Source organism: Protopterus annectens, chromosome 6.part0 (genome assembly GCF_019279795.1).
Source record: "Protopterus annectens isolate FY-2018-M chromosome 6.part0, PAN1.0, whole genome shotgun sequence".
NCBI lineage: Eukaryota > Metazoa > Chordata > Ceratodontiformes > Protopteridae > Protopterus > Protopterus annectens.
Window position 1 is genome coordinate 178232167 of NC_056737.1, and position 27413 is coordinate 178259579.

A 27413-nucleotide genomic window follows, 5' to 3' on the forward strand; every position below is an offset into this window, starting at 1 on the left:
TCAAGCATTTTCCTTTGGAAAATTGTAAATGTTTCACTGCCAAAGCCTCTCTATAGGCTTTATTATCAAAAGAATGAGTAGCAGAGTCCCCTTCTGTTTGATGGCTCACTTTTTGTTAGAGAAACTTTTGTATTTCCTCTTTAGCCTGTTCTGCTTAAAAAATGACTGATTGTCCAGGAAAGAATATTCTGAAGAGGGATGGCTACAGCAGCTTGAATCTTCCACCTGCCTCTCAATGTTCCCTGAATACTGGGATAAATATGTTTCCCTTCTGCCTGGTGTAGATTTAGTAATAATTTTCCGAGAAACACTTTTCTAGTTTGTAATATTTTGCCCTTTTGCTATGCCACAGTTGTTTTCAGGATCAACTCATTTTGATTGTATGATTGAAACTTTACTAATTCAGTCTTGGCTGCTTTCTTATGGCCAGGTTTGGAGTATACACACAAGGTGCCCTTTTATTTAACAAGTTGTGATGTGGAATACCAGCCCAGTTACTTATTTGTGCTTTTATAAAATTAATACATTCTGTTCCTTCCAATTTCCCTGGTGCAGCAGAGAATCTCATGTTTTCTCTGAGTGCTTTTTCCTCTAACTCTACCATCTTTGAAACATTTCTTCTTGAGAAGTCTTATACTCAGACAGCATTTTCATTTCATCCTCTGATTTTTGCAGTTTTATCAGTTCAACTAAATAGTTGGTTAAAGCTTCCTCCATTTTCCAACCTTTTATTTTGTTATTTGCGTTGGTATACTCTTCAGTTTTTCATTTATTTTAATCAGCTCTGAGCACATTTGACTTATTTTTTTTCCTCTAAATTACTAGAAGCCATCTCTTGATCAAAGCTGTAGCTGGAACTGATTTTGCTGAACAAATGCAGGATTCTTCCCAGTCTATGTCTTCTCTTCACCTTTTCTGGTTGATTTTATTTTGGGCTCTGTACGTTTCTTCTTTGCCGGTATCCAAGCAGTGTTTTACTAGACAGTAACTGAATTTTACTAAAATGGGCAGAATTACTAGCCCTTATCTATCAGTTTCTTTTTTCACACTGAAAGAAATGAACTTATGATGTTGATAAGGGTGCAGTCCTCTTGGAAAGCCCTTGGAAAAACTTCAGTTGACAGCCTGGATTTTCTATTTTGACTTCATTTAGGCATTTTTTTCTTGATGATGTGCAAGCATTAAGGAAGGCCAGAAATCCGGGTATTAGAAAATCATATGTGTACAAATGGATGAGGTTTCCTAGGTGGTCCCTAAATAGAAACAGAGGGTCCACTGTGTTTAATATCCCTTTGGTCTTGAAATATTGGTGTTGTCTAATTCAGGCTGGCTTTGTGCATGTGCCCATTTAGGTACATTTAGTACCCATATCTGCTTGTCTGCCAATAGATTCCCTTCTTTCTTTCTTTCTTTCTTATTTTTTGGTAAAACAGATAATGAAAGGCATATTGCATATGAGACCCCCTTACAAGCAAATTCCTCCTTTATTGGATCTCAACTGTCTTCTTGAAAAATCAGACTTACTGCCTTTTATACTGGTAGCTCTTGCTGATTTTAACTTCTTAACATTAAAAACTGTTTTGTTTGCTGTTCTGACATCTACAAAGTTAGTTTCTGAGCTGCAAGCTCTCATGGGGGAACAACCTTACCTGCTTTCTCAGTGGTTAGACTTGTGTTAGGCATCTATTTATTTCAGGCCAAAAGTAGTTTCACTCTTCACTTTCTGTCAGTCTTTTAATCTCTCTGTGTTCTCAACAGAACCTAAGAATAAGAGATAGACATTACTTTATTCCTTAGATATGCATAGGCAGCTCTGGTACTACCATGACAGAACAAAGTCCATTAGGCTTTTTATTTTTTTTTCTGGGGCACAGAAAGGTAATCCTGCCTCTTGGCAATTCATTGCATGAGGGTTGTCCTCTGGCATTACTTTTTGGTTATACCTACATGGCAAGGTGAATCCACTGAAGGCACTTTTCACTAGGGCCTATTCATCTTTGGTGACATTCGGGAAAAGAGTGGACTCCAGAAGTAAATCTACGTGGTCCTTCACCCTTACCTTCACAAAGCACTACAAAGTGGATGCTTTCTAGATCCAATGCAGACTTTGCTAGGACACTTCTTCAAGGGCTCTAAGACCCTTATCCTTCCTCCTCCCGGTTTGGATATATTTTGGAAATCTACCCATGCGCCAGGAAGGCAATGTGTTTGTTCAACAAAGTACAGTTGCAGAACTTCCACTTAACCTGTAATAGTAGATGCTTGTAGAACACGCTGCCTTACTGGCAACATACTCCCACCATTCTCCTTTTGTTGGGTGTATATAATTGGTGGATGAAGTTGTTGTTGTATTTTTCTTCAGCAACCTTTTTTTGTTTTATGTGTATGTGTGTGTGTGTGTGTGTGTGTGTGTGTGTGTGTGTGTGTGTGTGTGTGTATGTGTGTGTTTGCCTGTGTGCATGTGTGACATTTGCAGTGGAACAGTAGGTGTCTTCAAAGCTTGTGTTCATATCTGCTCTTCCTTTTGGACCCTAGTAAATGAAAGGGTTCTGTGTGTGAGTGTGAAGGGCTGTCCTGGTCCTGCCAGGTGATTGGTCCTTCTCACTCACAGACATTCAGTGGGAGGAAGTCTGAGCTTTGACAGGCTGCCAGAAGGAGGGTTTCAAGGGACTACTACACATTTGCTAGTAAGGCATTGTTTTCACTACTGTTACAGGTAAGTGGAACGTACTCAGTTGTACTTTTTTTTTTTACCTAAAACTTGTAGATCCAGATGGGGTAATTCTCTCACCATCTCCCATGGGATCCATAAGCCTGCCTGCTTCTCAGCCTCATGTTATAGCTCCATCTCAGATCTGACCATTAGTTTCAGAGTCCTTGAATCTGAGATCTTCCAGAATATCCTTGTTGGATATGAAGACAGGCAGTTTTTCCACTCTGACCATGCTCCTGAGTGACCCAGCTCTGATCTCTTTGGAGCAGAATGACTGTTGACACTGGCTCCAGGGGAGTTGGGGTTGACTCAGAAGCTATTTGACCCATCCTTGACTCTCAGCACCTCAGCATTAAACAGTTTGGTTCCAACTCCCTCCTAGAGGGAAGGGTCTATGGGGTGGGCTTTCTTTCTATCCAGAGAGAGGACATCCTTACCCTCTTCAGATCCAGTCCTTCTTCCTCCATTGAATTTAAGCTGTGAGACTCTCATGTCTATATTCCATCTGGACAGCCACCAGGTACTAGCTTTCAGACAGTCGTAACACAGGACTCCCCATGCACTTCTGATACTTCACTAGACCACTCCACTGATGAGGTCCCTAGGAAGAGGACATGCAAAAGGAAACATCTAGATTCCCATCAAAAATATTATCACAGATAACAGGGACTTCAGTGAAGGGGAGGAGTTCCCCAGATCTCCACTTGACGTTGTATCCATTTTTCTTGATTCTTTTGGAGAGCTACTGGAACAGAAACAAAAGCAAAAAAGATCCATGATGTTCCACCCAATTAGAGGGAAGCATCAGCTTTGGAAATAGTAAAGCTGATAGGAAAAAGAGTCATCTAAAAGGTCCCTCCAGACCAGCAAGTATCGGGAACTTACTGCCAAAAAAGACAGGTGACTTGAGACCAGTTGTGGATCTCAGCAAACTAAACCAGTATGCAAAATATTCAAAGTTCCAGAATGTCACAGTTCAATCCATTTTCCCTCTTCTGCAAAATGACAATTGGATGTACTCATTACATCTTTGGGGTGCATACTATCATATCAAAATGAACAGGTGCTTCAGAAAACACCTGTACTTCTGGCTGGGAGGCAGTCATTAAAGTTCAGGGCTCTGCACTTTGGCCTCACCACAGCCCCAGGGTGTTCACCAAATGCATGACAGTAGCAGTGGCTCACCTGAGACTGCTGGGATCCCTTGTGTTTCCATATTTAGATGACTGGCTCCTAAACGCCCCATCCAGACATCTACTTATTCAAGCAAGGGACTAGTTACTCCAGTTATGTCATTACCTTGGCATCACTATCAACTCCACCAAATCACAACTTATACTTATGCATATTTTGGAGTTCATAGGTGCTCATTTAGACTTGATCAGCTAGATAGCTTTGCTTCCTCCAACAAGAGTTCGCACCCTCACACTACAAGTCATGAAAGTGATCTCCCACTCTTACCCTCCAACAAGACCAGTGTTGAAAGCCTTAGAATTGATGGCAGAAGCAGTAATTCTAGGTTAGCCAGATTTCATATGCCCATCCTGCATAGGACTCTTTCAGTGCAGTGGTTCATTCTTTAGCAAACTTTGAGCACTCCAGTCAAGATTTCCAAAGTTTGCAAGCAATATCTTCTTTGATGATTTCATTGAGAAAAAGTTTGTCAAGGCTGTCTCTTTGTTCTCCCACACCCAGTAGCCAGAGTCACCACAGACACCTCCCAAATTGGGGGAGAGAGGCATTTCTTGGAAAGGACAGTCCAAAGTAAGTGGTCCAAGAAGAAGCAATTTGCACATCAATGCCTTGGAAATGAGAGCAGTCCTACTAGCATTGCAGACTTTTCAAGATGTTCTTCCCTCAAGGATGATTGCAATACAAACAGACAACATGTCTAGTCTAGTACATCAACAAACATGTTGATCTTATGCATTGTGTTGAGAGGTGATGAGAGTGTAGCAATGGGTGATCTCTTCTTGTCATCACTTTATGGCATTGCACATACCTGGGAAAATCAATGTGCTTGCAGACAAACTAAGCAGATCCATTTTGATGCCTCATGAGTGGTTTCTCAATCAAAGAGTGGCAGAAAGGATCTTCCATCAATGGAGCCACCCATGCTGTGATTGTTTTGCTTCTCTCCTTAATAATAAGTGCAGCAGGTTCTTTGCCCTGGTCCTTCCATAAGGGAGTCACCAAGAGATTATCTGCTTCATGACTGGTCCTCTGGTCTCCTTTATGCTTAACCTCCATTACTCCTTATCCCCAATTTTTTGCAGAAAGTGTTCCAACTGAACAGCACAATCATCCTCATTGATTCTTTTTGGCCTCATCAAGTTTAGTTCCCCTTCCTGTGGCCTCATCTTCTGTATCCACCTTGGGAACTGGACACACATCCAGACCTTTTTCATCCAGTAGGGATGAAACACCAAGTCATCAGTGGCCTCAAGTTGACTGTCTGGTTTCTCCAGTTCCAGTGATGGATACACAGTTCAGGCTTTCCTCCCAAGTTCAGCATATTCTTTTATCCTATCAGACGTTTACCACTAGGAAAATTTGCTCTAGCAGTTCTCAATTTTCGGGCTTCCATGTTTAGCAATGAGGTGAGTTATTCTACTATTAAAGTTCAGTAAGCAGCCATTTCAAATTTTTATTTAGGTGAAAATTGTTCTTCTTTGAAATTGAGCAAGGCCTTCCTTAAGGATACCTTTTTACTCAGGCCCACAGTTACAGATCAACCCCCCTTACCCTACCACCTTTTGAGCCTTCATCTAAGATTGACCTTCAGTTTTTTGTCCTGGAAAACTATTTTTATGGTCACCCACTGTTAAAAGATCAACCACTTTACCCTACCACCTTTTCAGCCTTCAGCTAAGACTGACCTTGAGTTTTTTTTGTCCTGGAAAATAATTTTCCTGGTTGCTATCACTTCTGCTAGATGAATATTTGAACTCCAAGCACTCTCTGCTAGATCTTCATACTTGACTTTCCATAAGGATAGGGTGTCTTTATGCAAAAAAAAACATCATTTTTACCTAAGGTGGCCTTAAATCCAACATAAATCAGGTTATCCATTTACCTGTGTTCTTTCCAAAGTTCTGAAACAAAAGAAAATACATGCTGTATCTTTTGGACATACACTGGCAGCTTAGATTTTATCTGCAGAAAAATTGAAATTTCAGGAAAACTGACCAATTATTTGTATCCTTTTGTAGTAACAAATTAGGTAAAGCAATATCTAAAGTAACCCTGGCTAAATGGTTGACTGATTGTATATTCTTTGTTTGTAAAGAAAGAGATTTATCTTTACCTAAGCTCCCCCCCCCCCAGCACATCCCACGAGGTCTGTAGCTACTTCCTCTGCCTTTTGGTCAACAGCCTCCATAGATGATATTTGTGCAGCTGCCACTTTGTCTAATGCTCATACTTTTATTGCTCATTACAAGTTAGGCATACTTTCTAGAAATAAGGCAGCATTTGGTTCTGCTATACTCCACAATATCCTTCCAGGAGGTTCATCTAGCTAGGGTCTCTGTTCCATCAGCAGTTGAGGAATGAATGAAAATGACAATATTATATACAAAAGTTATGTACTCACCATAATGATGCATCTGTGTTGTCCATTTTCATTATTCCTTGACTCCCCATTCTCCAACCCCCTTCCTTTTCTTCCTAGTGGAACCTAAGGGATGTCACTTTGGGAACCCACCCGTTCTCTCTTTGGGCTCCAGCCTTTCTTGTGTATTTATCTTGCCTTTTTATAATTGTATAGTACGATTCGGTACAAGAACAGGAAGCGACTCTAGGGAGTAATAGTGCCTCAATGATGGAGGGGAACAGACAGTTGCTACCTCTAACTTGTGGTTTTCCTTACATTTTTCGTACACAAACCAAGATCTGGAATGAAACAGAGAATAAAAAAAGATGGTTGGAAGGAGTGGTACTTAAGGAATGAAGAATACATCATCAAAAAGGTGGCTGTCATAGTAACACTAATTTACACAAGAGATGTAACAGTAATTTAGATTTGGGAATGTGGCTTTTAGATAAATTTTCATTTACACAGGTTGGACATTATCCCACTGACAATAATGCTAATACTTGAAAGAATGTATTCAGAAAGGGCTGGTACCAAAGGGAATAATGGTATATAAATACTCTAATAATGTGATAGAAAGTTCTGAATTTCATAAGGAATTACTGCATATATTTGACAATTGTGGCTTCACTATTATGAAAGCTATTATAAAACAAAATGAGAAGGAAATGGAGTTTTATAAGCAAATTGAAACTGTTAACAATAAGATTATTAATGATCTGTTATTTACTGTTGAAGATGAAAAACAAAAATATTTTAATATTAGAAAGAAAATAGATAATAAGTGTACTTTTTTGATGAGAAGAAAGAGTAAAAAAATGGAAAGAGATAGAACTGAATATGAAGAAAGAAGAAGCTATCCTAGGCCTAGGAATTTTAAAGTAAATAGTAATTACAACAGATCTACACATGTTCCAGTTAACTTAGAGAATATTAGAAATACTAGCAGGAGAAGGTTTGGTAGAGGGGAAACCCATACACCGCAAAGGAGACAATCTGATAAATTTGAGAATTTTGATAAATTTTTGATCTGAATGACCCTTTAAAACTTCCCCCCTGAGAAGATTGGATAGGATAAAAAACAAACCATTTACACATTACAATTACCACAAGGGGAGAGCACAAGTAGAGATCAGATAAAAAGTAGGATACGGGGCTAAGGAGAAAAGTATAAGTTTAAATACTGAGGAAGAAGATTTCACAAGAAGGAAATACATATTCATACAAAAAAATTAATATATTTAACTACATTGATATTGAAGTTAATAGAATTTATTTTGACTTGTTCATGAAAGGGTTTAAATTTGTTCCTAGCAAAAAGAGTGGTATTAGTAAAATATTAATTGATCTCAAACTTTTTATAAGGAAAAAGAACTTGCAGCTTTTGTTCCCTGAAGCAAATGAGAATGGGCAGGGTAAAACACCTAGGAGGAAAAGTACACATAACCCTCCATTGCATCCACAATTGAACATTTTTGAAATGGTAGTAGAGAGAAAATTAAGAAAATGCCACCAAACACTAAAGCTGGTTCTAACCTCCACCTAGAGGAAAGAAAGTTATTGGAAGAATTAAGTAAAAGTAATAATATTAGAGTTATGAGGCCAGATAAAGGGGGAGGGATAGTTATAATGGAGAATGTACTTATACATGGGAACAATTATGTAATTATTGGTGATGAAACCAAACACTGTCGACTTTCAAAAACTGAAATTAACATTGCCTATTCTAAGATAGATTTTATGTTAAAAGATTTATTATTAGAAAATATGATAGATATAGAGACTTATAATTATCTGTGGATGGATACGTCCATTATACCATCCATATTTGGGATCCCTAAGGTTCATAAAAGTGTTATAGAGCCACCCTCAAGGCCTATACTAGCCACAAATGGATCCAAAACTTATTCTATAGCTAAATACATAGATTTTAAGGTTAAGAAAGTTTGGACAGAGCAAGTAGGCATACTAAAAGATTCATGGGATTTTCTGAAAGTGGTACAAAATAATTTATATAATAAAGACATGAGGTTTGTTGCAATTGACATAACAGGTTTATTTTCAGTAATACCACATGGGATTGGCTTGGAATGGTTTGAAGAAGCCATGATGGAAATAGGAAGATTTAATTTTAGAGATTTTAGAGTACTTTTGGAATTGATGGACATAGTGCTTAGGAACAATTATATCCATTTTGAAGGTGATTTTTTTCAAACAGGAAAAAGGTGTAGCGATGGAAGCCTGTTGTGCACTCAGTTACGTCAGTATGGTACTATATATATATATATATATATATATATATATATATATATATATATATATCTATCTAGGAACAAAAGTTTATTTTTAATTCCCAATATGTAGGATGTTGCCGTTTATACAAGTGCTATCTAGATGATATTTGTATTTTTTTGAAATGACATGAAGGAGAAATTAATACATAGGATCCACTACTGACTCCTTCAGATTCATATATAATGTTACAAAGGATACAGTGAACTATTTAGATGTAAAGATTCATATAATGAATGATAGGCAAATGTTTAAGTCTACAGTGTATCAGAAAGATACCTTTTCAAATTTGTATTTATACTGTACACCCACATAAACAAAAAAAAGAAGTATACTAAAGGGGTAATTTATTAGACTTTCAAGAATGACCTCTGAAGAACAAGATTTCCAGGAGAGATGTTTTACTTTAAGAAATATGTTTTTAGAGAGAAAATATCCAGTTAAACTTAATATATGAGGTCTTATATGAAGTAAGTATACTCCCATTTTAGGTAAAACAATGTCACTTTGAAACAAGGTAAGGAAGGGAGTGAAAATAATAATGTATTAACACAGATGGCATACAAAGAGAGTGACTCTGTTTAAAGGATAATTTGTTATGAATTATAATAGTGACTCCAATTTAATTAAAAGTGTTATTATGAAAAATTTGGAAATTTTTGCCAGATTATTGGATTTAGATGAGATATTTAAACATCCTATAAAATTTATATTTAGAAAAGGGTACAATATTAAAAATATTTTAGAGGTGAACAAACATTTAGATGGGGCCCCCACCAAAAAGCAATGGGGTACATTTAAATATGAGGCATGCGCTCAGTGTACCCATATAAGTAATAGTGAGCACGTTTATATCCCCAGTAAGGATAGGTATATGCAGGCTAAGAGTTTTACAAATTGTAATAGTAAAAGGGGTTACATGTTTGGTCCACTGTAAAATATGTTGGGCATTGTGATGCCCCAGCACTGGTCCAGTAATCAAGGAGCCTCAATCCTCACCACTGGCAACAGCTAGGGGACGTACACACTGGGAGGATGACAAATACACACACAGTAAAGTGCAATTTCCCTTAAGAGCACACAGAGACCACGGTCAGTCTGGGGCTGGTTTCTCCAGATCCCCAATAAGACTCCCCACTGGCACAGCTATAGGGTTGAGATCTCAGCTGAGTGGTCAAGCCAAAACCTCCAGCACCCTCTCTGTCCAACCAGTGCTTTGTGTCTCTGCCCAAATAGCTGACACACCCACACTTTGAGATTTGATTTATATACAAACACACGCACACAAGCCTGGGAAAGGCTGGCTCAGGTTTACTAACTATGCCCCCTTCTGCCCAGACTATACGGTAGTTATCACTGCCACCAACCATCTTATCAGCTACTCTAGGCTCTTAACAAAGGGTGTCCAATCCTACTGTGTAATGTTACTGATAATCCAAATGGTAGTTTTGACCAAGCGGCAGGCTATTAGGAGTGGCCTGTACAGCGTCACCAAATGCATATGCAAGTACACTAAGAGCTTAAATATGTCTCACAAATATCAGCCACAAAGATAGGTTTAAATATATTTAATAATAAATAATAAAAGAACAAGACAATACTCAGAAAACAAACACAGTTACTTCAGAGTTCAAAATCACAGGAAATATTTTAAAACAACATTGCAGGGCAGTCTCAAATAACTACAGAAAAAAATCTAAACTAATCTTTACTATATTCCTGTCTATATCTAAAAGAGATACTATGCCCTAAATATTACTATTAGCAAGGCAAGTGCAGATGAGTGGATGTTTCCAGGTCAAAGACAAAATACAAAATGCACAGTCTCTCTCTGAGAGAGTTCTTAAATTAATATCACATTTTACTGCTGGGTTAGCTTTGATGACATCACTTTTTGTCACCTGACTTAAGTTCCCAAGCTAAACCAGAAACTAAGAGAATTTCACATCTCTGTGTTAAAAATACATAACTCTCAAATGTTTTCTCAGAACTGAAACTCATAAAACAATAAAACACTTTCAAAACAATGCAGAAAACACCCTAGTTCTAGACATCCTGTCTCCATGCTGCATTGAAACTAACTTTTATAGTACAATCGTATTAATTTCATCTTATTTTCTTGAAGTTTTACAAGTTAACTCTGTATGTTCCAGTTACTACTATTGAAACATACATTTGCAGAGGTATAAAGTTTATATATGTTTCTGTTCTTTTCCAGTAGGGTACACTGTGGACACAACCTTGAAGTTCAGTACTGTACAAACCTTTTTCGACACACATTTCTGTACTAGCAGTTTAATGTACACATAACATATAGTTCTGTATAAATCATATCAATATTCACAAATGACATAGAATTATTTACAAAATTCCAGATAGCTAGGCTGGCGATATTTCCTTATATCACAGGCATTGTGGGAAAAACTGAGCAGACCTTAAAAAGAAGGATTTATGAACATCTTTATGATATGAAGAGAAAAGACATGATAAAATCACTGTATATACATATGTTAGAGTGTAAAAAGTCCATATTTACTTTTTTTGTGTTAGGGGAAGCTGTATGAGATCAAGAGGAGGGCTGTGGGAGACTAAAATTGAATATAAAAAGATCTATTAGCAGTTCATTTTGGAAACCAGTAGATACCCAAGTTTAAATGAGAACGTCTCTCTGGTTCCTGTGTTAAACCTTAGGTCTGCCAGGCTCTAATGTGAGAATTTATATTCATAGAGAAACATATTTAGTAAGCCGCGGTGGTGCAACAGCAGCATTGTCGCCTGACAGCAAGAGGTTCTCCCGTTCCATTTTCGGCAAGAGCGCCTTCTGTGTGGTGTCTGCATGTCCTCCCCGCTGTCGAGTGGCGTTCGAAAGACATGTGTAGGGTGTGCCTTCGTTGAAGGTTGGGCGTCGAGCTGGCACCTCGGCACCGTAAAAATCTACTGCCAATCATTAGCGGACTGGAGTTTCACTGTGGCGACCCCTAACTGGGAAAAGCCGAAAGAAGAACAAGAGAAAACATATTTATATTTTATAGAATTGTATAGGCTGTTTTATATTATTTATACATTTTTATAATTTTTACATATTGTTGCATAGTATTTATAGATACAGTATATAGTTTTTTTATAGGCTATCAGAAAGAAAATGTTTTTTAGAAGATTGTTGTTTTAATTATGATACTGTATATGATTTCATTAATATGAAAAAGACTGGGTGAAGGTTTTAGTTATGAGTACACAAAATTGTTATATTTATTTGACCAGTAGAGGGTAGCAGAGATTAGTTTGTTATATAAGTTACAGTACATTACATTTATATGTTTTTAACATGATCATTTTTAGGTTAATAATTAACAGTTTATGCATTTATAACCAGTTCAATGATTATAGCTTTGTGTATTAAATGCTGTGAAATTTTGAATACATAGGTATGATTTGTTTAGTTTATACAGGGTAGAATGTCGTATTAGAGTAATGCATAAGGATTTTTAAGTAAGTTAAATGCATAAGGTGAGTATGCTTTTAAGAGTGAATAATTAATTAATTGATTGATAGAATTAGAAAATTTTTTATATTATATAAAGGTTTAGGAAAAGTGAATGCAGTATCTGACGAAGTCCTATGGAAGGACGAAAAACATGGCGATGCTGTTAAGAATTTTTTGTTTTATGTTTTGGAGTGTGGAAACCATTAAAAGTTTATTTTATTCCTGGGCTGTTTATTGAACATTTGAACCTGGTATCTCTAAAGTGCCTTGTGTATTTTGTGTGGTTGTAGTGAGCCCACTGGAGCTTGTTATCTTCAGCACTGTGTGTCTTCTGCTTGATTAAGTAAATAATTATATAGTGTCATGTATATGTTAGAGTTGGGGCAGCAAACCCGACCTGAGGTTTACCAGTATGGTCGGACATTATGGGTGAAGAAGGGAACTCAAGAGTTGGATGTGTGAGTTTAGTGAAAGTGTCTGAGTCGGATTCGAGACCCATCAGTCAAGGAAGAATGAAAATGAACAACACAGATGCAGCGTTATAATGAGTACATAACTTTTGTTTTTCCTCTCCTTAGGTATCTGATTCTGACTCTGAGGAGAGTGTTCCTTCTGATTTTCTTTTTCTAAAACCATATTAAGAATGAATATGTTGTTTCAGTGGGAACATAATGATATTCTACTATCTCTAAAGAAATGTTAAGATTTATTACAACTGGAATTTCCTGATCCTACTCCATTTTCTCCTGTTCATCCAGCATTGAAAGATGTTTGTTTTGCAGCCTGCAACTTAGCTGATGGTCAGCCTGATAACCTCAAGAAAGTAAGTACTCTACATAAAGTTTCTCAGTCTTATATATTTTTTTCTAACTCCATATCTGACCCAGTGGTGATTTCCTTAATAAACATCTGTAATCCCTTCCTGTCTAATAAGGATGGGGCAACCTTTGAAAGATTTGAGAAAAAAAGGATATTCTTCTTCCACACTTATTTTTAGAATACTAAATTGTGAAGTTTACATGTTAAAAGTTTATGCTTGCTTCTTTTGAGAATACAAGGAATAATATAGATTCTTTTCCCTCTTCTGAAAAAAAATCATCTTTGTACAACCGTATTGCTTCTGTGTCTCAACTGACTAAACACCGTTTAAAGCATGCTTATGATTCAGCTAATGCCTCTTCCAGAGCTGAAAGGTTTTGCTTTATTGTGTATATAAAATCTACATGAAGATGTTAAATCTGAAATTTTGAATTCTCCTTTGGATACAGAGGCTGTGTTTGGACCATATGCTGTGGAGGTTCTGAAAAAAAATGTGATGATAGAGTGAAGCTTATTTAGGGAGGTTCTCAGATTTTTCAGCCTTCCTTCACTAAAGTTGTCAAGGATTTTACCACTACCTAGTCACCATTTTATAAAATACTAGAAACATAGCAAACTGCTGGCAAGCTGACTTTTGAAAATCAATGGCTAGAGAGCTCCAAAAAGAAACCAGGGGCTTTCCAGAAACAATGACAGTACAACAAGTCTGAATGACTGTCTACAGAATGCCCCCCACACCCCACTCCCCCGACAAGCTTTTAATCTTCCCCAAAAGCTGGATCTCTGTGTCTCTGTCTCTTTGGGAAGAGATGGTCTCAGATAAATAGGTTTGAGGGTGATTCATCAGGGATACAAATGGATGTGACAATGTGAGGTATTGACATCTGCACCAGGGAGAATAGAACAGCACATGTATAACATATCCCAGCATAGTTAGCTGTAGTTTTCAAAATATGTTTGTGTCATTTGGCTGTCAGACTGACTTGTACAGATGCTTGTGTTAAAAATGTATCAACAGTTTTATTTTAACTGATTAAATGTATATGTTTAAACAAAGATTTCTGGAAGGGAAGAGTAGAAGTTTTTGAAATTATTCTATAGCTTTCAGATACTGCAACAGATCTTAACAAAGCTCTGGGTGAGTATTGTTAGATATCTATCTATATATATATATATATATATATATATATATATATATATATATATATCTATCTATATATATATATATATATAGACATATATACTTCTGTTTAATAGAATATACACACACACACACACACACACATATATATATATATATATGTAGTGAAAATAATAGATGCATATACACTTCTGTTTGCTAGATCTGATTTTTTGTTAGAACTGAGCACTGGAGATCATCAAGTGTATTGTTTGAAAAGTGTAAATCTGAAACAGTAAACCCTGCAAACTGTACAGTATTGTACGTGTTGTTTGTTATATAAACAAGTTATTTCAATAGTACTGCACAAAGTTTAAGTGGTTAATAGTCTGCAGAGTTTATGTGTGCTAATCAGACTTTATTTTTACAAGGCACTAAAGCAGCAGCTAATCAGACTTTGGTTTCAGCATGCAAAAGCTGCCCAGACTTTTATGTATACTAGGCACTAACACAGAGCTTCATTTGGCAGCTTCAGTAAAAACAAGACTGTCATTCATTTTTAAATAACTTTTCAATGGTGAGCCTTGCCTGTATCCGAACACAGGGGGAATGGTGACTGTGCCTTGTATAATGTCACTTCAGTTAAAGTGCAGTAACTAATATATATGTACGTGATTGAGTCCTGAATAGGAGCACTTCAATTTCCATGGTTTGCAACAGTACAGTTCCTTAGATGTCTGAATCCAGATTGAGACTGCCTTGCAGGAAGTAAGCAGTGCCATAAATTCTCCAGGTTGGTGAATTTTTAGATTCAAACCCGCAACTACCAGCTTCATTTCACCAGCTTTTCAAGTAACTACAGAAGTTTTCAAGCCATCTACAGTAAGCAGCATGGCCAACTGTTTCTGTGGACTTTGGTAAGGAAATTTTTGTCTGCTACATGACAAGTGTGGATGCCATTAAGGATAAGGAGGGTAGTAAATACAGTATTGTGTCAATTTTAGATAGACTACAGAAGTTGTATAAACAGCATATTAGCAAATGTAAAACCTTATTGGGGCAAGTTGACAGTCAGAAATTATGTAAATGGATTACGTTTGACTGGTATCTCCAACAGAAAAATCTGTGGTATGACAGTAAATGTTTATTGAGCAAGTCATATAAAATTGCTTTCTGTGTGCATCATCATAAAAGATTGTTGTTAATGGTAAACAACCAGATAAGGGTCATACACTCGCGTTATTTCCAGATGTTAAACAGCTATGTCCTGTCAACACATGTAAAATGTTAATTTCAGAGTTACAACAGCAGTCAAGTCAGTTATTGACAGAATCTCCTTTACATCTTGTGCAGTGTCATAAAAGACTTGTTTATGGTAAACAACCAAATAAGGGTCATACACTTGCATTATTTCAAGATGTTAAACAGCTATGTCCTGTCACCGCATGTGAAATGTTAAATTTCAGAGTTACAACAGCAATCAAATCAGTTACTGACAATCTCCTGTACATCTTGTTAGACAAAAGTGGAAAGCCACTGCACAGTACAAAACAGATAAGGACAAAGATGAAGCTCATGGTGAACTGATAGAAAAATTTAATAAACTTCTAAGAGACAGACAGAATGAATTCAGAAAGTTTAAACAACATATGCAAACACTTTTTCAGAGGTGCATAAGAGCTTTAGAGTCAGCAGAACAGAATACTGAGAAATATCAGACAGTCCATGCAGAATCACAAGACAAAAAGAATCTGGTTAGTAAAGAGTTAAAGAGAGACATTCCAAATTTTACACAGCAGTTAGCTAGACTAATAAAAAATAATTTACGACATTCTACTCTACATATAGAAAATGGTTAGCGTACACAGCAGGATCTAATGTAACTTTCATTCAGTTAAAGCAAGTCACTTAATCGGTTAAACAGTAAAGTAAGATGTGTACCATTCTTATGACAGTCACATAGGGGCAGCCTCTCATAGCTAAGCTGTTAAATCATTTCAAATCCACCATTTCAAATAACAGAACATTTCTAGTGCATAGAAATTAAATAAGAATTGTTAAAAACAGTAAAGACATAAAGTCACAAGAGTGACATGCATGTATTTTCTTTTCACCTAAACTGCATTTGTTTAAAATACACAAGAGCAAAAGGCAGACAACAGCAAATGTAAATATATCTGTTTTAAGCATGTGTTAGTAAAGCCAATATCTGTTTTGTTTCTTACAATATTTTGTAATTATATAATACTAATAAAAATAGCAGATTCTCCAGCAAAAACTATTCAAAAGCAATGTTAGTAATATAAGGTTGGACTAAGTACATAAATAAATACAAATAAAACCCAAGTTTAAAATGTATGCATAGTTATGCAAATTGCAAATACTTATTATAATTCTCAGTGTTTTGCAACTATATTCTAATATTAAGTTGCAAGTGTATGAACAAGTGACTGAAGGGATGTACTATGGTCTACAGAGTCTGTAATGCATAGAAAGGAAAAAAGTAAGAAATTTTGTTTTATGTAAGCTCGGATCTTCCCAGGCTGGGATGGGTAGTTACAAAGAATGTTGGAGAAACAAAACTGGTTGCCAGGCCAGGTGGTTTGCGTTTTTGTAAAATGCTATTATTACTAAAACATAATTCTTAAGTGTTCATGTGCAGCACTAAGCAAAAAGCAAGAGCATCTACAGCAACCCTATTTGGTAATTGTAATAAAATGTCACAATTGTGCATGCATGTCATTAATAATCTGTTTGCAGGTAAATGCTAAAAGTAAAAATAAACCTCAGTTACACTGAGTACAGTCAGTAGATGAGCCGTGGTATGCAGTTCAAATTAATTATGCAAGTCCCTTGCCAACAACAAAGGGAGGGTACAGATACCTACAGCATAGGCAACAGCAAAAGCTTTATGAAAAATATGTTCTGTCATTGGGAATGGTCAAGAATTGTACAATCAGACAATGGTCCACAGTTTGTTAATGACCTAATAAAATAGTTAAGTATGTAAACAGCATTCTTCATTGTATAAATCATGTTTTCTACAACACTCTGCAAATCTGTGTAAACAGACAATTTTACCAAGTTTTAAACTGTTCACAGAAATTACTCCTCAATTCATTTGTATGTATAAGTAACAAGTCAAAGCTTGACATTTATGTTCATATGACATATAAAAGGTTAATAGTCTGCAAAGTTCGTATGTACTAATCAGACTTTGTTTTTACAAGGCACTAAAGTAGCAGCTAATCAGATGTTGGTTTCAGCACGCAAAAGCTGCTCTGCATTTATTTCTACGAGGCACCAACACAGAGCTGTATTCGTCAGCATCAGTAAATACAAGACTATCATTGCAGCACAAACATCAGCACAGCTGCAATAAATGACTTTTCATGTTTTGTACCAGAGTCATGTGATCAAATGTGATGTCATTCTATAACCATTGACAGGATGGAACTCACACAGCAGTTTGTTTTGTTTGGAATCTGATATAAAGATCTATGACAGTTATCATAGTCAGTTGAATTAGTTATTTCAGTTCATTTAGTTTGAAGCTCATCACCTTACTTTGCATCTCACCATCTAATCTTGTCTTGCTGTATTAATTAAGTTAGCTAGGGAACAGTTATTCGTTAGACAGTCAGGAAATACAGTGAGATTAATTAAATAGTGTTTTTCTGCATTTATTTGAATCTGTCCAGCTGTGTTATTTTTATTTCTCCTATGATTGAAACTCTGGTGCTCTGGTGTTTATTGTACTTAGATATATTGTGTGTGTGTGTGTGTGTGTGTGTGTGTGTGTGTGTGTGTGTGTGTGTGTGTGTGTGTGTGTGTGTGTGTGTGTGTGTGTGTGTGTGTGTGTGCGAAAATCAAATACCTACATTTGGGTGTGTCAGCTACTTCGAATTGGGACACAGTGCTCCAAAATGAGTCTTGTTTGGGATCTGGAGAGACACATAGTCCAGTTCCAGGTCTGGAGTGTGTTCCCTGTGTGCTCTTGGGGGAAATTGTGCTTAGTGAAGAGAGCTGCATCTTAAAATACTGTGTAAATCCATTCCTGTTCTTAGTGACCATCTCTCATTGGTGTCAGTGATGAGGATTGAGGCTTCTTGATTACTGGCCTGGAGTAAAGAAGCCATTACAATGGCCATTGGTATCGCACCCTCCTTTTCAGGAGATTTCTTCTCATCCAACAGATCTAGCATCCCCCTCCCACCATCATTCTGTAAATGTTAACTCATGGGGTCATGTTCCTCCTTCTTGGAAAGGGAAAGTTTTTTTTTTAATTTAAGAATGTTTCTGGTACTAAAGAAAGATACTCAATGGAGACCATTTTAGATCTTTCCTTTCTAAATGAGGTTTTGAAAGTTCCATAGTTAGAATGCTATCCCTTCACATCTTGTTACCTCTCATTCCCTGTTGATTTTCTTTTTCGTGACCTTAGGTTTAAAGGATGCGTATCATCACATTTCTGTATATCAGATTTCAAACGTATCATAAGGTTTTCTATATCTGGATCACATTTTCAGTTCTTTGCATTCACTGCTCCAAGAGAATTAACAAAATGTCTAGCTCCAGTGATAGAATACTTAATATTGTAAGATATTCACCTGTTTTCTTATTTAGACAGCTTTCTTATCTTTGCAGTCTTTTTCACAACTATGGGAATTACTCACTTGTGTGAGAATTCTCCTTCTCAGACTGGGGTTTCAGGAAAACATCCAAAAGTCTTGCTTGGCTGCTTTCCACATGAACTTTTTCCTGGAGTATATACTAGATTCCTCAGTTCAAAGAGCTTTTCTTCCACTGGGAAAAGTAGATCTATATCTAGATCTATTCCTGAGTTTTTCCAATCAAGCCAAGGCCTCACCAAGGGAATTTCCAGGATTCTAGGTTTCATGGGACCCATGATTCTCATGAATCCTCTAGCAAGTCTGCACATGAAAAAATGCATTGGTACCTTAAATCAGTATTATCCCAACATCAACATCCCCTGACATTCCAGATTCCTGTTTTGGGGTTTGTTAAAAAGGGAACTCCTTTGGTGGAGAGACCAGATTTTTCTGTTTTTCTGAGTCCAGATCTACCATTTTCCCTTCCAGCAATAACACAGTCTTTAACTACAGATGCTTCAGGATTTGAGGTTTTGCTTGGGGTGCACTGCCTGCAGGAGTAAAGGTGCAGGGTCTATAGAACAAAAATGACAGACCAAAACACACATTTAAAAGAGAAGTTGACATTAATAAATGCTTTCAACTCTCTCAGTCATGTATCATACCACAAAACTGTTACCTGTGGTTACAGATAACATCACAGTGATGTGGTACATAAACAAATGGGAACCAGAGCTTACCCTCTATCCAGAGTAGCTACAGTAGCCTCAGACATAGTGTTTCAGCACAGTCTCACTCTGCAGCCACCTTATATCCCATCAAAACAGCATTTTGTGACAGACAAGCTGAGCAGGACCAGGACATACCCTCACAAATGGAAAATAGATCAGATAGTCTTCCATGAATTCATCAATCTGTGAGGAGCACCTCAGATAGATCTTTGTGCCTCCATTCACAGCAATCAGCTGGCAAACTTCTTCTCCAGGACTCCATGCAAGAAGACTTGGAAAACAGGCCTTTTCACTTCTTTGGACTAGAATGTTCCTCTGTGTATTTTCACACTGATTTCCAGGGTCATTCTGAAGATTCAGAAGGACTGTCCAAATATCATTATGGGGGCTCACTTCTGGACCAGGCAACAGTGATTTTCCATTTTTTTTGGAAATGGCCAAAGGTAATTATCACAAGCCTCCTCACAAACTGGACTTACCAAAAAGACAGGCGGTGTTTGATGCACCCAACTTAAAACAAATACCTTTTAGGTACCTATTTTCTGAGGACGTACAACAGGTAGTAAAGGAGGCAAGAAACCTGCAACTAGGAAATCATATATTAGCAAAAAAGGAATGATTTTCTAGGTGCCAGGGCAAGAACAGGACAAGAACCGGGACCCTTTTAAGACTAGTATTTCTCTGGTTCTGCAGTATTTATGTTAGTTATTATCCCCTGGCATTTCTTATCCTCCATCAAGGTACACTTGTCAGCCATTTCAACATGTCTGCCCATAGATCCTCCCCTTTCAATACATTCCCATGTTAAAATGTTTTCAAAAGGGGTGTTACTTATCAGACCCCCTAGAAAGCAGGTGGCTTCTCCTTAGAACATTAACTTTGTTTTAGAAACATTAACACTTTGTCCATTTGAATTAGCTCATCAGGTTCTTAACATGGGAAAAAAGTTTTGTTTGTTTGTTTGTTTATTTATTTATTTATTTAGTTATTGACATTTAATTACCTGGAAAGTCCAACTGGGTAGGAGCCCTATTTCAGTGGAGGCCAGGAGAGAAAAGCTCCAAAGTATTACAAAACATTTTAAGGACAATAGAGCTTATTGCTTTGACTTCTGCAAGCAGAGTGTGTGAGTTGCAAGCTCGTATGGTAAGTCAACATTATCTCATTTTCACAAAGATGGGGATTCATTGAGAACTAATCTTTCATTTTTGCCTAAAGTGTTATTTGTGTTTAGTTTGAGCTAAGCTGTCCATCTTCCTCTCTTTTTTTCAGAACCTAAAAATGAGGGAGAAAGTTCTATATACTCTGGATGTTCACAGACAACTCAGATATTACCTTGATAGAATTGAATCTTTCAGAAACTCTGATCAGTTATTCATTTCTTATAAAGGTAAGAAAACAGAACAGCCTGTGTCCAAGCAGACTATCTCCAAATGGTTATATCATACTATTACCTTTTGTTATACTCATAATAAATAATAAGGCAACTTTAGGCAGTTTAAGGCTCACTTTACTAGGACCTTGGCTTCATCTGTGGCTTTTTGGAAAGAAGTGATTCTAGAAGTATTCTATAAGATGCAATGTGTTCCTCTGTAGATAGCTTTACAAAGAACTACAAACTAGATTCCTTCACCAGGTGCAGATTTTGCTTGGACCATTCTCCATGGGCTCCTGGCCGTTATGCTTCCTCCTCCCAGTCATTTTAAGCTATGGTCATCTACTAGTATACCTAATGCTACTGCAACAATGAGCTGATGAAAGAACAGTTGTGTGAGTAAACTTACTATAACAGTAACTGTTCAAATAATCACTGTAGCATTAGCTACTGCCTCCCTCCATTCCCTTTATTTTTTTGTATGTTTTTTATTGCCAGGGTGAGGACTTTCATTTTTTTTTTGTTAGCATTGACCTCTTTCAGGGCCATATTAACTGTTGGTAGTACACCTATTCATGTCATTGCCAGCTACAGGACCCCCTCCATGAATCAGGACATCCACTCTGCCTATTTGGATCTACTTGAGTCTATCAAGATACATCTGAATGCCATGGTTTTGGGTGACTTTAACTACCCATCCACTGACTGGGTAAATTACTTGTGCTCTAACTCACTTGTCCAAAGGTTCCTCAACTTTGTTAACTCCAATGCACTGGACCAGTTGGTTGACATCCCCACAAGGGGTGCCAACATCCTGGATCTAGTGCTTACCAATATGGATGACCACTGTAGCACCCCCACTGTGAGATCTTCCCTAGTGAAATCTGACCCCAAATCAGTCTTATTTGAAGTAGCTATTACACTTCACCCACCCCACCCCAGCAGCAACTAAACTAAATAACTTCTCCAAAGCAAATTATAACCTCTCAGGTGGAACTGGCAGCTATGCTGAGTTATACACCAATGCTTTATACAAACACCTGTATAACTGTATTGACTCTGCCATATCTGATAGGACCTAAACAAGCTCCTCAAAGAAGAGCAAACCTCCCTGGTGGGCAACTGCCATTAACAGATTTTGCAATAAGAGGAAGAAATTGTCCTCTAAGAGTAAGAGGAAGTGAGCCCTAAACTGGAAATACTCCCTCCTCAACTTAAACAAACAAATAAGACTTCTTGTGAAATCCTCCAAAGCAAACTATGAATCCACAGTAGCTTCCTCAATTGAGGACAGCCACAAGGTGTTCTTTAGTTACGAAAGGCCCAGATTTGTGCCATACTGGTAGTTAATGTTACCACATATACTGAGATTATGGACATAACTAACCTGTTAGCCGACAGGTTCTGTGAAAACTTCAACCCCTTTCCCCGCCACACGTACCCCATGGCATCCCTGCCACCTGTTCTCTACCTTGTATCTCTAAAGAGCAGGTCATAAACATCCTCTCTAAGGCCAAAAACACAGCATCTATGGGACATGATAACATCCCAGGTTGCATCCTACATGGGCTCAAACAAGAATTAGCAACACCACTGGGAACTCTTTTCAATCATAGTCTAAGCACCGGCTTCATCCCAGCTGAATGGAAAGTGGCCACAGTTATCCCCTTGCACAAAGGTGGTGCTTCCACTGACCCCAAAAACTGTAGACCTTTTAACCTGACTAGCGTTTTCTGCAAGGCCAAGGAGCAAATCATCATTACTTTATCAACGAAGATATAAGTAATCTCCAAACACTTGACCCTACTCAATTTGGAATTTTCAAAGGGAGATCATGCCTGTTAAACCTGGTGAACTTATTTGAGACCATCACCGAGGCCCTAGATGAGGAGAAATCTGTGCATACAGCCTACCTAGACTTAGCCAGGGCTATTTACACTATCCCCCACTCAGGCATCATTGACAAACTCACCCAGCTAGGTATTAAGCCTCATATCATTAGATGGGTTGCTAACTGGCTAACTGATAGAACCCATATAGTCAATATAGGGGAATCCATCTCCAACAGCAGACCTGTAACCAGTGGTGTTCCACAAAGATCAGTCCTGGGATTTCTACTGTTAGGAATCTATTTCTCCAAAGTGCAAGCTAAAACTAAAGATCTGTGGCTGACAAAGTTTGCTGATGACTGCAAACTGAGAATGGTCATAGAATCTCCAAACAATATCAACATCCAATAAGAGGGTCTTACACAAACAAATGATAGGTGCCAAAGTCATGGCCTTAAACTCAAATGTATTATCGCCTTTTTGGTAAGTACAGTGTTCCTTCTAACTACCACATCATTGACAACACCCTAAGTACACACTCAGTGGTGAGAGACCTGGGCACACAGGTTGACAGCAACCATACCTTTGATCACCATGTCTCCATGGTGGTAAGAAGGCATTCTATATTGCTCATCTCATAAGTAAGGGCATTGCATCCAGAAAAAAAGAAGGTATAACCTCTCTGTACTCTTCCATCATCAGGCGTATAATTGAGTACAACGCCCCTTTTGGTATGTACCTTTGCAAGTACATGCGGGATTTGGAGAGACCACACAGGTTCCTCACAAGGAAAATTCAAGGTCTTCAACCTCTGTCCTATGTGGATCATCTGAAATCACTGTCACTTTATTCCATTTCATACAGACTACTAAAAGGCAATCTATACCTTGCATATAAGGCATTCTTTGACCCTGCTTTATTGGAAACGCTGCATATCCACAAGTCAAATGGTACATGGGTTACTCACTATAAAAACCTTAACCTGGTATGTGGCATTAATAGAACCTGCTGGATGGACAGATTTGCCTCCCAGAGGTTACCACATCTTTGGAATGGACTCCTACTTCATGTCAAACAGAGCACCTCATTGGCCCTCTTCAAGGGCAATCTGGACGATTGGATGGGTAACCATAAATTCACCCCGAGGGTTCCACCTGTGTCCCTTTTGGACAGAGGCAATTGGTGCTGATCATTGAAATAAGGGTAGAACTTGGCTAGGCTTGTAAGGACCCTAGGGCCATTAGCCTAGTAACTTCCTATGATCCTATGAACCTCCCTGTCTCAGTTGGGATGAAAGCTCTGATCTGTTTTGTCCATGCTGATAGTGGCTTAATCATGTAGAAGGTGCTCTTAAGCTTTGGAAGCTAGCTAGCTGTTATTTCAGATGCAAGATATAACCTATATAGCTATGGCTACTGTGGCAGTGATCATTCGAACATCTACTGTTACAGTAAGTTTACTTACAAAACTGTATTTTCTGAACTGTAGTCATTACATTCATTCACAGCTGAACATTTTAATGTCTTTTTCTAACTTGTTTCAGTCAAATTATTACAAAACAGTGAACTGTTTTTTTATTTACCCCTCAGGTGTGTGTTCTTGCCTGACAATGGTGCCTTCTTTGTGAACTATATCATTACAGCTAGCTTGATTGGAACAGCCATGGAGCTGCTGCGCATTCCTGGGCTGATAGTGTACGCCATCCGTCTGTGTTTTGCCAAATCTGAAGCCGAGCGAATAGTAGTGAAGAAGGTAGGAACAATGAATTGTCATGACGACGCTGCTTAAGTCTAGGCTGCTACGGATTATAGTGAAAAACAGAAAGGAAAGTGTGAGTCTACTTTTTTTATGTGACACCTAGAGTTGGAATTAGAGTTACGTGCAACTATCATTGATGGTTGGATGGTGTAGGTGTTATTCTGTCCTCTGATAGAAAATGCAATGTAGTGTATCCCTTCTGAAATCTTTTATGGTAGATGGCTTGCTTGTATATAAGCACCATGACCACTTAGACAGTGATTTAGGTTCAGTTAGCATTTTGGTTACAAGAGGGTCATCCATGAGGAAAAGAATTCAGTGAATGACTTAATACAGCTGCAGAAATCCCCAAGTACTGTGTACGAAAATATACTTTTATTAGCTGGATTCAGTATCAAGTTGCATGCTAGGAAGTATTGTGATGGCAGCAGTTTTCTAACAAAACTTTAATTACCAAAGTATCTAACAGGTATAACATTTCAGTACTTGACTTGGTCATTACAAACAGCCCTTGCAGAATGAAAAGTCTTTGAGTACTTCTACCCAGTCTTATTGATCACATCCAGTCACTTTCTACTGGTCTGGCAAGAGAATTAAATCTCCAGTGGTTATCATTTTGGATTTGCACCATAACATAGCAACCAAAAAAGAATCAGGAACCTTAAACATTAACAAAGAAATCCAGTATAATACAAAACCTACTATGAAGCTCACAGGCTCATACCTACTATATCCAGTTAAAACAAATACAACCAAATAAACTGAAAACAAAAATTTCCAGGGGAGCAACCCCCCCCCCTCACCCACCATAACTCCTGCACTCCCTTATTTATAATAATGTACTAAATCCACGTCCACATAAGGGCAAATGCTACGCATAAGCTAAAGTGATAATTGCAGCAAATACTGTAAACCCTATTAATGAGTGAATGATGTCACTTTATTTGATTCCTGTGGTTCCCACAGCTCTCTGCCATCGGCTGTGTCTCAGAACTCCTCCTCAGTTATACATTCCACCTTTGCTGACATCTGTCCAGCCTACCCCTTCAGACTGGTTCTGCCCCCCCCCCAACTTAGTGGGGGAAATCCTTTGTGTAAGCAGTCAGGAAACTGATGACTGGAGTCTCTGTACAATGCCATTGTCACTGCTAGGGGTAGAGCATTTTTTTGAATGCCTTACCCACTGTCCCACCTATTTCCCAGTATGCATTATGTATGCACGTCTCTAGACTAGTGCCATTGGTCTCCAACAGTGATTAATAGTCTTTTTCTGTAAACCCTGCCCCTTCTTCCCAAATAGGTAAGCAGGCAATAAAGTGGTATGCCCTAAACCCCCTCACCCCTGGTCCTTCAAGGACCGGGTTCAAAAATTAAACTCAAGGTTCTTAGTCAGGCCTTCACCCCTGATGCAACCAAGCTTGCTGAAAGTATTTACTTTCATGTATCCTTTTTTTTTTTTATTCAGAATTGCAATAGTACTTAAAATACTGTAAAAACATAAAAACAAAACTGTATACTAAACAGGCCAGAAACGATGATAGCAGGTTTTGACAAAAGTTTGCATCATGGCTACTTGATTCAAATTAGTGACCATAATTATAAAGATGTTGAGCAAACTGCATCATCTTGACCTGTTATTTAAGGACTAGTTCAATAGTAAATGTTCATGCACAGTCTTTTATGATTGTAATACAGCAGATGAAGCATATATACATATTTTGTGAGACCTCCAGGATAAGTACTTTCTCAGATAATTAGAAGGCAAAAAAACAGGGGATTTTGTATAACAAAGACCTCAATTACTTGCTAAAGATCAGAGATAAAACTTGGCAGACATGGAAAGCATTTGATTACCCTTTTTTTCTAGAGAGCATATGAATTTTTGAAATGTGGTCAAGAAAATTATCAGAAGACAAAAGACAGGAGTGTTTAGGGAGAGGTAGTACAAACTGTCATGCTACCCCAGAAGATTGTGGAAGGGGATAAGTGACAGACAATGCTCTCTTTGCATATCTTCCTTCTCTTTAGATCCAAGTTTTCGGGCTCCTTGTAGCTCAGCCATCTGAGTCACCGAATCATGATAGTAATTCCAAAAGTATCTTTAAGTTTTACCTTTTTTCCTCCATTATACTTCAAAAAGGTGAGAACGGGGCGTGGCTAGGATGTAGACTGGTTGGCAGCATCTTTTCTCAGCTCTGCACTCAAAAGATATTTCTGACAGGAAATTTTAAAAACTAGATATTGTAGACAAACCTATTTTGTTGAATTACTTCTACTAATATCACTAGAAGTCTACAGTGCAAAAAATTTGGCTTTAAACATTATTTTTCCTGTCAAAAACAAGAAGGAAGGTATCTGAATCTACTGAAAATGAGCTTTTCTAAGCATACCACACAGGACCAGACGATGAAAAAGGAGATACAGTCTTTATTAAATGCTATACAAGACTTGCAGTGAAATTTGACAAAATGAATACCAAACTGGACACTTTTGAGGAGAGATCTACAAAACAAATACAGCAACTACAAGAAATAATGACGCAACAGAAGTCTCAAATAGCTGACATAGAGAGATCCTTAAATGATACTGAGGGCAGACTCTCAGAACAAGATCTTCAGCTACATTTTTTATCACAACAAAATGCTTCATTACAAAATAAAATAGAGGATCTAGAGAACAGGTCCAGACGAAATAACCTTCGCATCTATGGGCTACCAGAGAAAACAGAGGGAGATAACATGGTGACTTTTCTTACTACCTGGTTACCAGAAGTTTTAAAATTGCCTGAAGCTCTTTCTTATGGAATTGAAAGAGCCCGCAGATCCTTAAGAGCTGCTTCATCAACCATCAAATCAAAAAATCACCCGAGATCAATAATAGTAAAGTTTTTTTGATCACAGGACAAGGAACTTATTTTAAAAACAGCATGGTCAACTTCTCCAGTTAAATACAAAGACAACATAATCAGATTTGATAATGATTATTCTGCTGGAGTTATAACTGCAAGAAAAGAATGTCTCCCTCTGATAAAGGAATTGAAAAAAAGACAACTTAAAGTCCACTTGCTGTTCCCTGCAAGAATAA

General features: G+C 37.7%; 1 protein-coding gene across 1 annotated transcript in view; it reads left to right on the forward strand.

The window, feature by feature from the left end:
* Positions 1-27413, forward strand: part of TMEM63C (transmembrane protein 63C) — a 2716247-nt gene that overhangs the window by 2297052 nt on the left and 391782 nt on the right. Inside the window, exon 21 of the mRNA XM_044073895.1 lies at positions 24161-24323. Coding sequence (XP_043929830.1) covers positions 24161-24323 — 163 coding nt within the window. The remainder of the gene's footprint in view (positions 1-24160; positions 24324-27413) is intronic.